We start from the raw sequence: 13,242 nt of genomic DNA on the forward strand, positions 1-13,242 counted from the left end.
CATCAACTATGGAGACATTTGCCAGTTGTTGATTGGTTGCATCTGCATAGTCTAGAGGTCCAGGCTGCCGGTGGTCATGGCACTTGTAAGGGATACTCTTTCTCCATTTCACAAACGTTCACATCTAAAAGAGGAGATTCTTGACTTCCAAGTATGGCTTTGTGGTGATTCTTCTTCTAAACGAATTGGGCCATGGGTGTGACAGACATTTGTGTGTGTTTGTCACTTTGTGGCAGGCAGCAGATCATAGTGGTGTGCTAAATACATAAATAACATTTATATTGCATTTTTATTATCAGAGTTTAATGCTTTAGGGCCTTGTTAGAATCTGTTTCTCTCAAAAGAATGGCCAAGACCGGAAAAATCTCTTTCCTGTTCTTTAGAAGGAGGACAAGGACAAAAAAGCCTTTGTGTCTCAGAGATGAGAAGAGATTCAAAAGGTACTTCATTCTTATAGGTTAAATTCACATACTAAAGAAAAGGAGGGAAAATAGGAAAAGAGATGCTTTTTCATTTTCTGTGGGCAGGGCAGCTGTACCAAATTTTAAAAGCCTATCATTTTACTCTAGGTCAAGTTCTTTAAGACAAACTCACATGGTCTTTCCTAATTTTTGTTTTGTGGTTGTTGTGCTGGGATTTGGTTTAAAGTGCTGCTACTTGTTGTTTAGAAAGTTTCAGGGTAATTATATTGATTGTAATCTCCGAACTGCGGGCCTGGTTTTCCCGATCTGGTTATTGTCAGGTCCTTCCTATTCTCCAGTTTCTGCCGCCCTCCTCTCACCATGACTGAGCCTTCTAAGCTCACTGTGGCCAGTCTTGACCTGGGAGAGGAGGCATTCAAGGAACGCTAACCCAACACTTTTGTTCCGCAGCATCAAGTTAGCTTGGCTTCTAGTCTGCCTTTGGCTTCTGCCATATTTCTAAAATCATATATGTCTTTTGTTCCTTGGATTCAGTATCTACCTTGTACTTTAGTTCTTGTGCCCGGATTTTTGTCTCATTACCAAGGACTGAGTTCCTGTCTTAGGAATTCGCCAGGTGTGCCCAAGTCCTCTAAGGACACGTAAGACTCAACCTTACCCTTGCCATTCCTCCCCTTTCTCAGCCACCAGGGTCCAGCCTCTGCACCATAGGCTGACTGAGGCTCCACTGTCACAGATTAGGCAGTATGATGCTGCCTGCCTGAATCCTGGGGCATTTTTCACTTCTGGATCTCTCGGCACCATGCTGTAATTTTGCTTTGAGTGAACTTCCACTGTTTTATGTTTGTCTCCTGATTCCAGTTTCCTGGCTGCATTATCAACTCTTATGTATTGCCATATTCTTCAGCTACTTTGTTCTGTCTGCCAGACTGGACATCCTACCAGCACCTGCAGCTGGGCCATCCTCCCTGGTGGCAGGTTTAGTTTCAGCTCCCAGATTCTTCCACTATGACCTGCCCAGGCCGAGCTTAACAAATTCAGCAAATGTAAAATATGTCCTTTAAAATGTTTATGTTTCAAATACTGTAGTTTAATCATTTTTACTCCAATTAGGTTGTGTTACACTTAAAGAATTATTTCCACACTTTTTTATTATTCTATGTGGATTGTGAAAATGGTTGCCTTTACCTGTTTGCAGGTCTTTTAAATAATAAAATGCAAATGAACCTTGCTTTTAATGGACATTCCAAGCAAAATTCTTCCGAGAATAACTTTATATTTAAGTGTGATATGATCTATTGAAATTGTGCCTATTTCTGTCCTGTTGTCCATGGGAGGAACCCTGGGCCTAATTATTATGCTTATCTATTGCCCTCAATCCTAAACTAAATGTGAAGAGTCATCGAATAGGCAAAAACAAAGAAAATCTATTTGTGCACGAGTGTGGCTGTGTGTGTGTGCGCCTGTGCACACGCCTTGAGAGAGTGAACGGTGAGAAAGGGCAGGGCAAAGCAACTCCATTCACCTGACAAATGTAAAAAGGGATCCCTGTTAATATAATAGTTATCAATTATGTGAATACTTATGTTGTATCAGGCAGTATGATGGACACTTGAATTACCTCATTAAAGCCCCCTTAATTTGGTACTAATTTTGTTTCCACTTCACATGAGAGAAAACTGAGGTTTAGAGAGGTTAATTAATTTACCTGAGTCCACGCACAAAATGATTGCTGGATTAGAGATATGCTTCCCTGCAGTGAGGTCCAAATTTGTATCCTCTGGATTATCCTCTGCTTTCCTGTTCTTCACTAAGATGTCTCCAGGTTATTTTTGTATAACCGGGGAAGTAATAGAGAATGTGGGAGGAAAATAACTAACGTTTACTAGTTATAATTTGCTGAGGATTTTTACATACAATATCTGCTTAATCCTCAGAAAAAGTTGTGTTATTGTTGTCTCCATTTAAGATGGCAAAACAGAAACATCAGATGACTCCATACTGTCGTAGGTAGCTGTACCTTCTTTACCTGACTATTGTTTACTATTCCATTGTGAGACTCTACCACATTACCCTAACAATGGACGTTTAGATTTTTTCAAGCTTTTTGTATTGTAAGTAGTTCCTCTGTGAACATTTATATGCATATTTCTAGTGCACGTTTTGCATAGCCTTTTCTTAGGTATATACCTAAGAGTATATATGTTGAAACTGAACACTTAAGACAATAAGTAAAACAAAAGCCATGTGTGGAGCAATGATGAGAGTGTGTCATGAACCAGCAATTTTGATTAAATTGCTGAGGTCAAAAAAGAATTCTGTAAACCTGAGGTCTCACCTTTCTCCCCCAAAACAATCACCTAACTTGGTAACTTATCTAGGGCAACAGAGTGGTGGAGCTGGGACAGACTGCACCTAAGTTCTGTAATTCCAGACAGTTCCCAGGCCTGTCCCACCTTAACAAATGAACATCATTCTCACCATTCTACTTGGGTGGCCTGAGAACTACAAACTTCACAGCAGGATTTTACACCATTGAGTTGCAAGTCTGTTTCTGCAGAAGAGATTTGGTTTTGAGAAATTACTCAGGAGTGTTTATATTGCTTCACCCATGGGCCTGTGTGCTGCTAAGCTTGAAATGAAAAGAATGGCTTCGTGGTTTAGTTTTATGGGGCAACCAAAGCCATAGAATTATGATCCAGTGCATATAACATTGAAGGATAACAATTTAAAGTCCAATAATTCTTTGCTATTTATCTTCACCAGAGGATCTCAGAGAGTTTTATGAGAAATTATAGACTAAGAATTTGGAAGAGTTATGTGCAATTTATAGTTAAAAAAAGGAAGTGCTGAAGTTTTCTGGAATGCTCCAAGGCTGTCATTAGAGAAGGCATGAAGAGAGCCCAGGATCATTGACTCTTTGGCTAGGAACCCTGGCAGGACTAGATGTGACCGAACGACTCGGTGATCCTGAATGGCTTCAGCTTGCTTTGCATGGCAGTGTTCCTTTTCCAGGGGTCCTGCTACTTGAAGGAGGACTTAGAAGAGCCGGCATGAATTAGTTCCCCAGAACCTTTAAGAAACAGTGATATTGTGGTGGTCATATTAATACAGCTTTTGTAATGTACTCTCTTTCTGGTTAGTATTTCTCCCTCTTCAATTGGAATTTTAAGCACCATAATGATGTGAGCCAGCTGAAGTTTTTAAACAGCACAAATATAAATGGTTATCCTAAATTATATTAGGGAGAAACTCTACTTGAATTATTTAGGTTAATAAATAAAGATACTACATTAATATAAGCTTAATATGTTTTAAGACTAAATATGCAATTCTATAAAACTTTGGTGATTTGTGTGCTTTCTTGTATGCTTTCTGTTGGCTGGCCGTAGGATTTTTAATTGAATTACTACAGAAAATTCAGCACAAAATATTATCAGATTTAACCACCCACTGAGTGTGTTATTTGTTACTGTTTTACTAGGCTAAATCAAAGGTCACACATCTCTTTTTCTGCACTGATTTTCAGCCCAGAGGGGTAACGTTTTAAAATGAGATGATGAAATTTTAGAAAAGAGCAAGAACTTAATAGAAGGATAATACTCAATTATTTTCCTTAGAAAAATAAAGCTTTCATGACTACTTTATATGTGCATTCCTAGCTTTTTAATAGTTCGCTTCTTTGACGTTCACATTCTGAAGCTTGTAACTAGTCTGAGGTTGAAACTGGAAGCAGAGTTGTAGGGGGACAGAGGTGCTCATGGACAGAAAAGACCTGTTGGCAAACCCAGTGTCCACATTTCAAGCATAGTGCCTTCTGGCCATATCCCTCTAAAAGTTCAAAATGTGGGTGGGAAGGCAGCATGGCTGGAGGATTCAACCCAGCAAATAATCTTTTCAGAGTCTATATGTCTTCATTAGTCATAATAAGTGGTTAGGAGTGACCCCTCCCTCTTTTAGCTTATTATGAGTCAGCGTGTCTCATTTTACACTTGAGATTATTTAATTCAATGGTTCTCAAAGTGCAGTCTCCAGACCAGCAGCATCACCTAGGAACTTGTTGGAAGTATATGTTCTCATTTGTTCATCCAGACCTACTGAATCAGAACCACTAGGGATGGGGCTCAGCATTCTGTTTTAAAAGCCCTCCATGTAATTTTCATGCCTGCTAAAGTTAAAAAACAACTGACTTATGTTGATCAGTGTATGCTTTTTGGTAACCATATCAAAGAGTGACTTTCCCAATGTCTGATTCATAGTAGGCTCTCAATAAATATTACCCTGAAAATGAAAATATACTTAAGTTGTAATGCTACATTCTATAATGCTTACTATCATATTTTAGTCCCTTTGTAACTGTATACTCAGGAATGAGTAGTTGCCCTCACAGATGATTCATTTTCTTTCCCTTTAAGATTAGCTTTTCAGCCTTTTATTTAATATGAAAGGTTATCTTCAAAGAAAATCGTTGTCTGATGCTTCAGTTATTTAATTCTCTGGAAAGTCACTGAGAAGCAAAGTTGGCTCATGCCAATTATTTCTTTCCCATTTTTAAAGAGGGATAGTCACTTCACTGTCAATAATGATTAGTGAATTTTTTTTCTAATCTCTTCTGCAGGACCAGCCAGAAGTTCAATGGCCACGAATTTGTTGTTTTAGAACTTCTAAGTTGGCTTTGAGTCTGCTTAGACAGCAAATTCATCCAAGGGCTTTAATACTCTCAGCTTTGCTTCAAGTAATATGTGAAAATGAGGAAAAATCAATCACAGAGAATTTTGAAGTGCAATAGGTTTATGGAGACAAAGGGGTTCATACTGTGACATGTGAATTCACGTGTATTATATACCCAAATAATTTTTGATTTGTGAAATCCAGAGGAATCATGGACTTGAGATTTAGTGACATTCATGTGGTACAAATCTCTTTTGCATCTTGTCAGGCAAATGCCCTCTGGGGGTGGGGTTGAACAGCGTCCCTGCATATGAGCACATCTAGCTCTTGTGGAGAGGTTCCTCGGGTTGGAGCATCAAAAGGGAGAGTCAGGGCCTGAAATTGTGTATGTGTCCTATGGGAATGAAATAGCAGGTTCTGGGTAAAAACTTGCAGTCCAGGGATCACTGAGATTTGGGGGAGGCCCTGCATGAAGCAGGGTGGGGACGTAAGGATGGACAGGGTGTGCTGACACTCTATCAGGAAGATGAAAAAGTATGGTAGGGATGGGAGGGAAATGGGCCTGCAGGGACCCAGGGATCTGAATAACTGTAGGGCCTCCCTGGGTAGCATGCCTTGTGATTCTAGGGGGGAAGTGGGTGGGAGAATGCTGCTAGTCTAGAGTTGTGCTGAGTAGTGCTAACCACTCCCTGAGTAGCTTTTTTTTTTTTTTTTCCTGAGTGAAGCCAGCTACTGACATCACAGGCTCCAGATTGGTAGCTGGATTTACAGCTGAGCCCTGGCCAGCACTGCTCAGTTTTGTACCCCAAACTTCAGTTCGTTCAGAGAGAGGGGAGAATTGAACTGCAGAGCCCAGGCTGTGGGAGGCAGCCTGTAAAGACCTGCATTTTGAAGTCCACAAACACTGAACACCTTCCAGGTGCCAAGAACCTTGGAGACACTAGGGATGAAGTGACAAGCAAGACTTCCTGCCCTCAGGGAGCGCCAAGCCTAGTGAAGGAGACAGATATCTAAACAGGTTATTACAATCCAGTGGGTTGATTTTTGTAGATACAGAATGTTACCTGAATCAAATCAGTTTTTTCTGCCTGAGGAAGTCAGCTAAGTCTTCTTAGAAGAGGTGATACTATCACTAGGCCAGGTAGCAAAGAGGGGAAGGGGCACTGCAGGCAAAATGAAGAGTGTCTAAAGAAGTATGGTGCTCTCAGGAAATGGCAAATGTTACCTTTTCACAGTAGCAGAAGATACCTGAGGGTGACTGGTGGACCTGAAGTTGGACAAGTGATGTGGTGTCACATCACAGAGGACCTGTATCTTTCTGGGGGAATAGGGAGCGGCAGAGCTTTAAATAGGAGGGAGACATGATCAGATTTATTTTAGAAAGATTATTCTAGCTCATTTGTGGAGGGTGAATTAGAGGGAGTAGACCCTTGTCAAAGTATGGTTGAGGCATGGTGAGGGTTTGACTCAGGGCCATTTCAAGGCAGTGGAGAAGTCAGGTTGACTTTTGGACTCTTGACTTTGCCCAGCTGACTTCTCTTTTTTAGTTCTATCCTCACCTCTTTGGGGGCTGCTCTGGCTGCTGCTTCTATAGTTGCTGTCTCCATAGTTGCTTCTGATACAGCACATAGCTAGAACTTGAGCCTACATTCTCTCATTTATTACATGGAACATTTTTGTCTCTCAAAGATTTTAACTTTCCTAACAGTGTGGAACTAAAGCTAATTACAAAGAATCCTATGTTAATATACTAGTAAATAAATTCTGTCCTTAGATACCATCTTTTGTGATAAGCAGTATTCTTTGGACTTGACATGTAATTTAAGTGGCTTACACCAGATGCATTAATTCATTCATGAAACTTTTATTGACATTTACTATGTGAAGGCACTGTTAGCTTTACTGAAGGGTAACATAAAAAGTACTGAGTGACCTCTTGCAGAATGTACCAACACTGCTTTATTCTTTACAGCTACAAAGCAAGGAACTTTCTAAAAGCACTTAGTTCATTCATTGATACGTTTACTCATCCATCTATTAATCCATCAGTCAGCATATATTGGTTGAGTATCTACTTTGTGAAGGCAAAGGAATGAAAGGAGGAACACATTAGGGGTAGAAATAAAAATAGAACAGAATTTGGGTGTAGCTCATGGTTCTCAGAAAGTCCAGAATGTAAAAATAACCTCAAGATTCTGGACAACTTACTCTTTAATACTAGGCTCATTTTCATTATTAAAAAGCATCTTGGTTGAGAAAGTGAAGTTTTAGCTTCTTAGATAACCTCTCCTATCTTTGCCTCCATGTTTCTCTGGTAGTTACTTGAAGCTTTTGATCACTGGACTGTGGAACTATGTTCATCAGGCCACGATAATTTCAAGAAGTGAATAATGAAAGTATTTTCCATTATCTTTCTGTAGGATTTTCTCCTCAGTCGAAAAGGGACCAAATAGTATGCTTTTCTAGGCAGGTGTGATAGAAGATACTCAGTGTACTCCCCCCACTTCCCAACTGATGGATCCGTTTGAAAAGTGACCCAGTTTCAGAATTTAGCTACTAGTTGTTTGTGTAAAGGGTCATAAGAGACCATCTTAGAAGTACTACATACCCAGACATATTTTGATATTTTCCTACTTTAAAGTCCTGCTTTTAATTGAAGAAGGCCTTTCTCTTTCTATAATCTTCTACTCTTTTATGGAAAGAGTACTTGCTGGGAGTTAGGTGACTTGATTTCTAATCCCAGCTATGCTGCTGACCAGTTGTATGACTTTAGGCCAGGGGTTGGCAGGCTACAGCCTGCTGCCTAATCTGGCCTACCACCTATTTTTGTAAATAAAATTTTATTGGAACACAGTCATGATTATCTGTTTACGTGTTGACTGTGAGTGCTTTCGTGCTATAGCAGAGATGAATATCTGTAACAGGGCCATATAACCCACAGAGCCTAAAATATTTACTATTAGGTCCTTTATGGAAAAAAGACTCCAAGCTCAGCATTACGCAGGTCATTATCTTACTTGAGTCTCAGCTTCCCCATCTATAACCTTTAGGAATTGGATTAGGTTTTTCCCCAGGGCCCATGTCCTTCTTAGCGTTCTGTTACTCTATAGCTCTTCCCACAGAAAAGCCTCATCTAATACAATCACTGTACACTGGGATATAAACCTATTCATGTTTTCATTCACTTATTCAATTCATTAGGCACCTGGCAAGCCTCTGTAGAAAACTAACAAATCTAAGAGAATCCCTGCCCTTGAGAAGCTTATAATCTGGTTAGAGACATAGTTACAATGTTCAGAAGTTAAATTATAATAGAAAATAATAAAGGATAACATTCCAAATTTAGTGATTATTATTAAAGGTGTTTAGAGGAGAGAAATCATTATGGGCTGAGATGATTAGGGAAAACCTATAGGGGAAAGTGGAATGTTTTTAAAGAATAGTCATCTCTGACTCCATAGAATACTGGATTTAGTGTCCCTCTAAGATAGTAGTTTTCAAATTTTAGAGTGCAGGAAAATCACTTAAGTTACTAGGAAAAAATGTAAATTCCTGGAACCCAGCTTTAGAGATTCTGAATGTAGGTCTGGGGTATGACCCAGAAATCTGCTTTTTCAAAAAGTACCCCAGGTGATTCTGATATACATGGAGAATACTGCTCTGGAAATTTGGCAAGTTTCTGCCTAGGAATTTATGCTAGGTTTGGCTGAGTCTTATTAAATCATGGATTTTGTGTGACCGGGAGGAACTCCACTATCCATGGAGCAATTACTTCAGTGACTTTCTCTCTCCTTTTAGGGAAGCTGAGATCTCCCAGGCCAAGAAGAACAACCTGAGGACTCCATTTCTGAAGGCCATTGAACTCCTTTAGATAAGTCCAGAGGGGAAATCTGAGATCAGTACAGCTATGTCTATGATAGCTGAGGGTAAATCATTGGAGTCAGGGAACTAACTACTTCCATTAGCATTTGACTGTTGGTCCTTTTATTGTGAGCTCCTTGTTTCTGCAAAGATGGCTGGGGTCAGCATAGTGGGTCAAAAAAAAACCCTAGATGAGAGAGGTTGGGAATCTCCAGTCTGCATCCCAAACCATGTCACTGATGACTTGGGCATATCACCAGATACTCAAGATACAGAGGATAGATTCCACCCATGGGAGAATGACCCTCTGAAGAGAAGTTTGGAATTATCATCAGAGCCATTGGAGGGGACATCTGGAAGTCATGTGGGTGATGTTTCACAAGATCCTGTCAGGCCTCCAGTCCAGAAGAGAAAGCTAGATCCACTTCCAAAAAAACATAGACATCTTAGAAAGGTCGTAAGGACAAAGAGAATGAGAAAGAGCAAGAGGAAGAAGAAAGTGGAGACCCACTGCCCTGGCATTCTTCCAACGCCTTTGTTACCACCACAAAGTGAAGAAGATGAGGTGGTAGATAAAAAGCTGACCCTACTCAGTGCCAAGGAAAGTGATCCTGACCTTCCCAATGAGGTAGGGATGAGGCATGGGGTAGAAAAATTCTGGGCTTGCCACACACACACCAAGCATATACCCAAACGTATAATGGCTCGACACTCTAAAAATGTATTTCTTTCCCAAATAACAATTCTAAGTGGTTCCAGGATGGAGGCTGAAGGAAGAGGGCGTGGGTACCACAAAGCCATTCAGTGATCCAGGCTGATGGTGCCTCTGCCAACCTCAGCATGCAGTTTCCATGGGGGATCCTGCGTTACTCCAGAAGGGAAAATAATGACAACTCTTCACCTGGGGTGGGAGGAGCTGGGGATAAGGAACTTGAGAAACAAACTAGGATCCTTGGGCCCAGATAGAGTATGAAAGAACTGGTTCCGAAGGTCAGGTTCTTTCTGTATAGTGCGTTCGCATTGAGGGCTTTTAAACTTTTTCTTCTACTTGCAGGACAGATTACAGAGTCAGCAGGATGAAGGTACCTGTATGATGCATCAGGAATGTCAGATCCAGCCCTGTGAGCTCTCCGTGTCCCAGGAGCTCGGGCCCTCCTCTCCTGCAATGACATCCTCGGCATCACCACCACTCTGTTTCGGTCGTTTTTTAAGCTGTGTCTGCCAGACCTTCTCAAGGTCTAGGAAGAGGGAATCTCCTGGAAGAGAGGGCACCAAGCAAGCTGAGACAGGAGGTGATGCTAAGGCTCTGAGACCTGGTCTGCTGAGAGTTCTCGGCAAAAACAAAGTACAGCCTCACTAAAGTCTGTAGCAAGTTGAAGTTGATTTAGGTTTCCCTTGTGTTTAGTTTAATAGTTTTCTCTGTGTCATTGTTCCTGTTAGTTGAGCTCTTGTCTGTCTAAAAGAGCTGCTTTTAAGTTGAGATCTTCAAGCCTAAAGAGGTAGTAAAAGCAAAGTAACTTTGAGGCTTTTAATACCGTGCCCAGGAGTGGGATTGCTTCTTACTTCCTCCCATTAGACTGAAGTAGGATTCACTCTGGAGCAGTGGTTCCCAAATTCATGCATGTTTCACTCATGTATTTAGTTGGCCTAATTTTCTCTAACTTCCCTGAGGATGGAAGTTGTACAGTTTCATCATTTTGAGTAAAGTCTCCTGATATCTATCACCAAGTGGAGACTTCTTATGCCCAGCTCCTCTCATTTTTTTCTTTTTAACCTTTAGCTAGAGATTCATTTCGCATTCTTCATTTTCAGTACTTTGTTTAAATTCTGCCACTTTCTACTTGATTTGGCTATGCCAAATCAGTGGGTGGTGGTTATTACTGTTCTTTCACATGATGCCACAATTACTCTCCCATCTGTAAGCATTGTTTCGTTTTTCTTTTCTTACTTGTTAGTAAGATACCTGGCTTCTGAAGTGTGCCTGTGGTCTTCTCTCTGTATTGAAAACATAGTCACACTAGGTAATGCTCCTTCCTTGTCATTCTTTAGCCAGACTCTCACAGAATCCTGAGTTCTTCTGAGAATCCCAAATACAATAAGTACTTTAAAAAAAAGTTCTAGATCATTTCACTTCCCCCTTGTTCTGGTATGCTAGGTTAATCCTCTTCCCAGGATAGAAAATAGAGTTTAAATTAATCTTATACCCTCCTATGAGGAGGGAGTAGGTTTAAGAAGAGTTTGAGAGTTTCTCTGTAGCTTTAATTACCTATTGTTATTTCCTACTTGTCCCAGTTTCCCAACTCATATAAGATTAATAAATAAAAGTAGAAATATCAATAAGTGTGTAAAGGATCTGCATAGGAAAGAAGTTATATATTTTCTTGCTTTCTTAAGACTGACCTTGATGGTTACTATATTGGAATTAGAGAAGATGACCAATATATTTGTTTTGTTCTTTTCTCTCCTGGAACAGGGCTTTTTGTACTGTTGAGAGAATGTAGTTGGGAAGGGAATAGAATGAGTTGCAAGAGCAGTGGCAAAGATCCTTAAGACTCCCTTGGAGGTAATTGGTAAAAATTGACCTTGAAAAAGTCTTTTGTGTTATGGTGTGTTGAGGATTTCAGATTAGAATTAGGAATTTTGCTAAATGTCATACTCAGTGCCTGGAGTAAAATGGGGCCCATTTCTAAAGTCAGTCATGCTTTGAAACCTTTATTTTTTTAAACAAGTCATTGATTTCTTGTTTTAGAAAGTATGGAGTTTTAATAGAGTTAATAGACCATTATAAATGGGCTCAAGCTATTACATGAATTTCAAATTATCCAAACTATATTTATGTGCATGTTTTCTCAATTTAATACAGGCAAGGCATAATGTACATAAAGTCTTGAGTCACAGAGCCTATTATTCAAGGCTCAAAGGAAGGTAGATATTAGTGTTGCTATTAATACTTTATTACTGTTATTGTTTTTTATCATAGAAAAACTATCAGTTGGAGCCTAGTTCGCCATATCTCCAACCCGTCTCCCATACTGATATTCACATAAGGTTTATTTACTCCAAATTTAGAGGACAGGTTTCAGATAAGGAAAGATCTGTATAAGCACTTAGTTTTGAAACGCTTCTGCTCATGTGTCTTGACCCCTTGCTCACAAACAGGAGAAAGGGTGTCCACCTCTCTTCTGATGCATTTGTAAATGAGGAAGTGCATGTTCTCTGGTTTCAGATTTTGTGTTGCTGTCTTTTTGGTTTGAGTTATTAAACATGGTTTATGGCTTAATAAAGTTGCTTTTATAAAATATATTTAGAAAGTTAGTACAACTGTATCCAAGTAAAAAGAAATTAAAAAATAAAATCTACTACTATTGATGAGAGATAAAGCTTAGGGGTCATTTTTTAAAATTGTTTTCCAGCAAGGCAGATAAACATATTATAAATGTGTTGTAAACAGAAATAAATGACAAGTATAAAAATGATCATATTTAATGTGTTTAGTTCCCTATTTTTTCATGGGAATTCTAAGAACTAGGTAGGTGGCAGGTGTACTTATTGCTATAGGTCAATTAAGTTGAGATTAAGCAGGTCAATTAAACTTTTCCAGTGATTTTCCTAAGATCACTCATTAAATCTGATAGGGAAACATAATACAAGTTCTTTAAACAGATTATTTAACCACAAATCTATGGTTTTCTTTTCTATATGTGATTGCTTTTGCTCTGTTCTTGTTCCAGCATGCCATACTGAAACACTTCCTGCTAACCATTTTGTTTTTTTCACCTTGTCCTCACATTACTGTCCAAATTCCAACTAATGTCATCTTTACTTACCTGGAAAATTTTAACATGAAAAAACTCTGGCTGATGTAAAGTTATACAAAGAACGAACAGAGACTGTAAGTAACTGATTTACTTATTAAAATGAGTTTTGACAGAAAAAGTAGAAATTGTCTAGTCCCACCCTCCTATTTATCCAAGGAACCTGAAACACAGGTAGCTCTCTCAAGATGACATAGCTGGTTAGGGGCAAAGCTAAAACAAGTAATAGCTAATAGATTAAATATTGTACTTTTTATGTATCATCTGTGATCTTCAAGCAATCTGTGTAGGGTTGATATTAATATTTTCATTTTAAAGATGAGATAATTTAAGTTCAGAAAGGTCCCAGAACTTGATAAGTCTTGATGCGAAATCCAGACCCAGGTTTGTTAGTCTCCAAAGCCTGTACTCATTACATTCTACCTCTCAGTATTATAATATTATAAAATCTCTTTGTTTCTAGTCTAACTCTG

At 39.3% G+C, this 13,242-nt stretch overlaps 1 protein-coding gene across 1 annotated transcript in view; it reads left to right on the top strand.

The window, feature by feature from the left end:
- The window catches only part of LOC118894580, a 35,803-nt gene extending 23,369 nt beyond the window's left edge, over window positions 1–12,434 (top strand). The window contains exons 2-3 of the mRNA XM_036850905.1: window positions 8,892–9,582; window positions 10,009–12,434. Coding sequence (XP_036706800.1) covers window positions 9,106–9,582; window positions 10,009–10,314 — 783 coding nt within the window. The 5' untranslated portion in view covers window positions 8,892–9,105 and the 3' untranslated portion in view covers window positions 10,315–12,434. The remainder of the gene's footprint in view (window positions 1–8,891; window positions 9,583–10,008) is intronic.
- Window positions 12,435–13,242: the final 808 nt, after the last annotated feature.

Source organism: Balaenoptera musculus, chromosome 4 (assembly GCF_009873245.2).
Source record: "Balaenoptera musculus isolate JJ_BM4_2016_0621 chromosome 4, mBalMus1.pri.v3, whole genome shotgun sequence".
NCBI classification, from domain to species: Eukaryota; Metazoa; Chordata; class Mammalia; order Artiodactyla; family Balaenopteridae; genus Balaenoptera; species Balaenoptera musculus.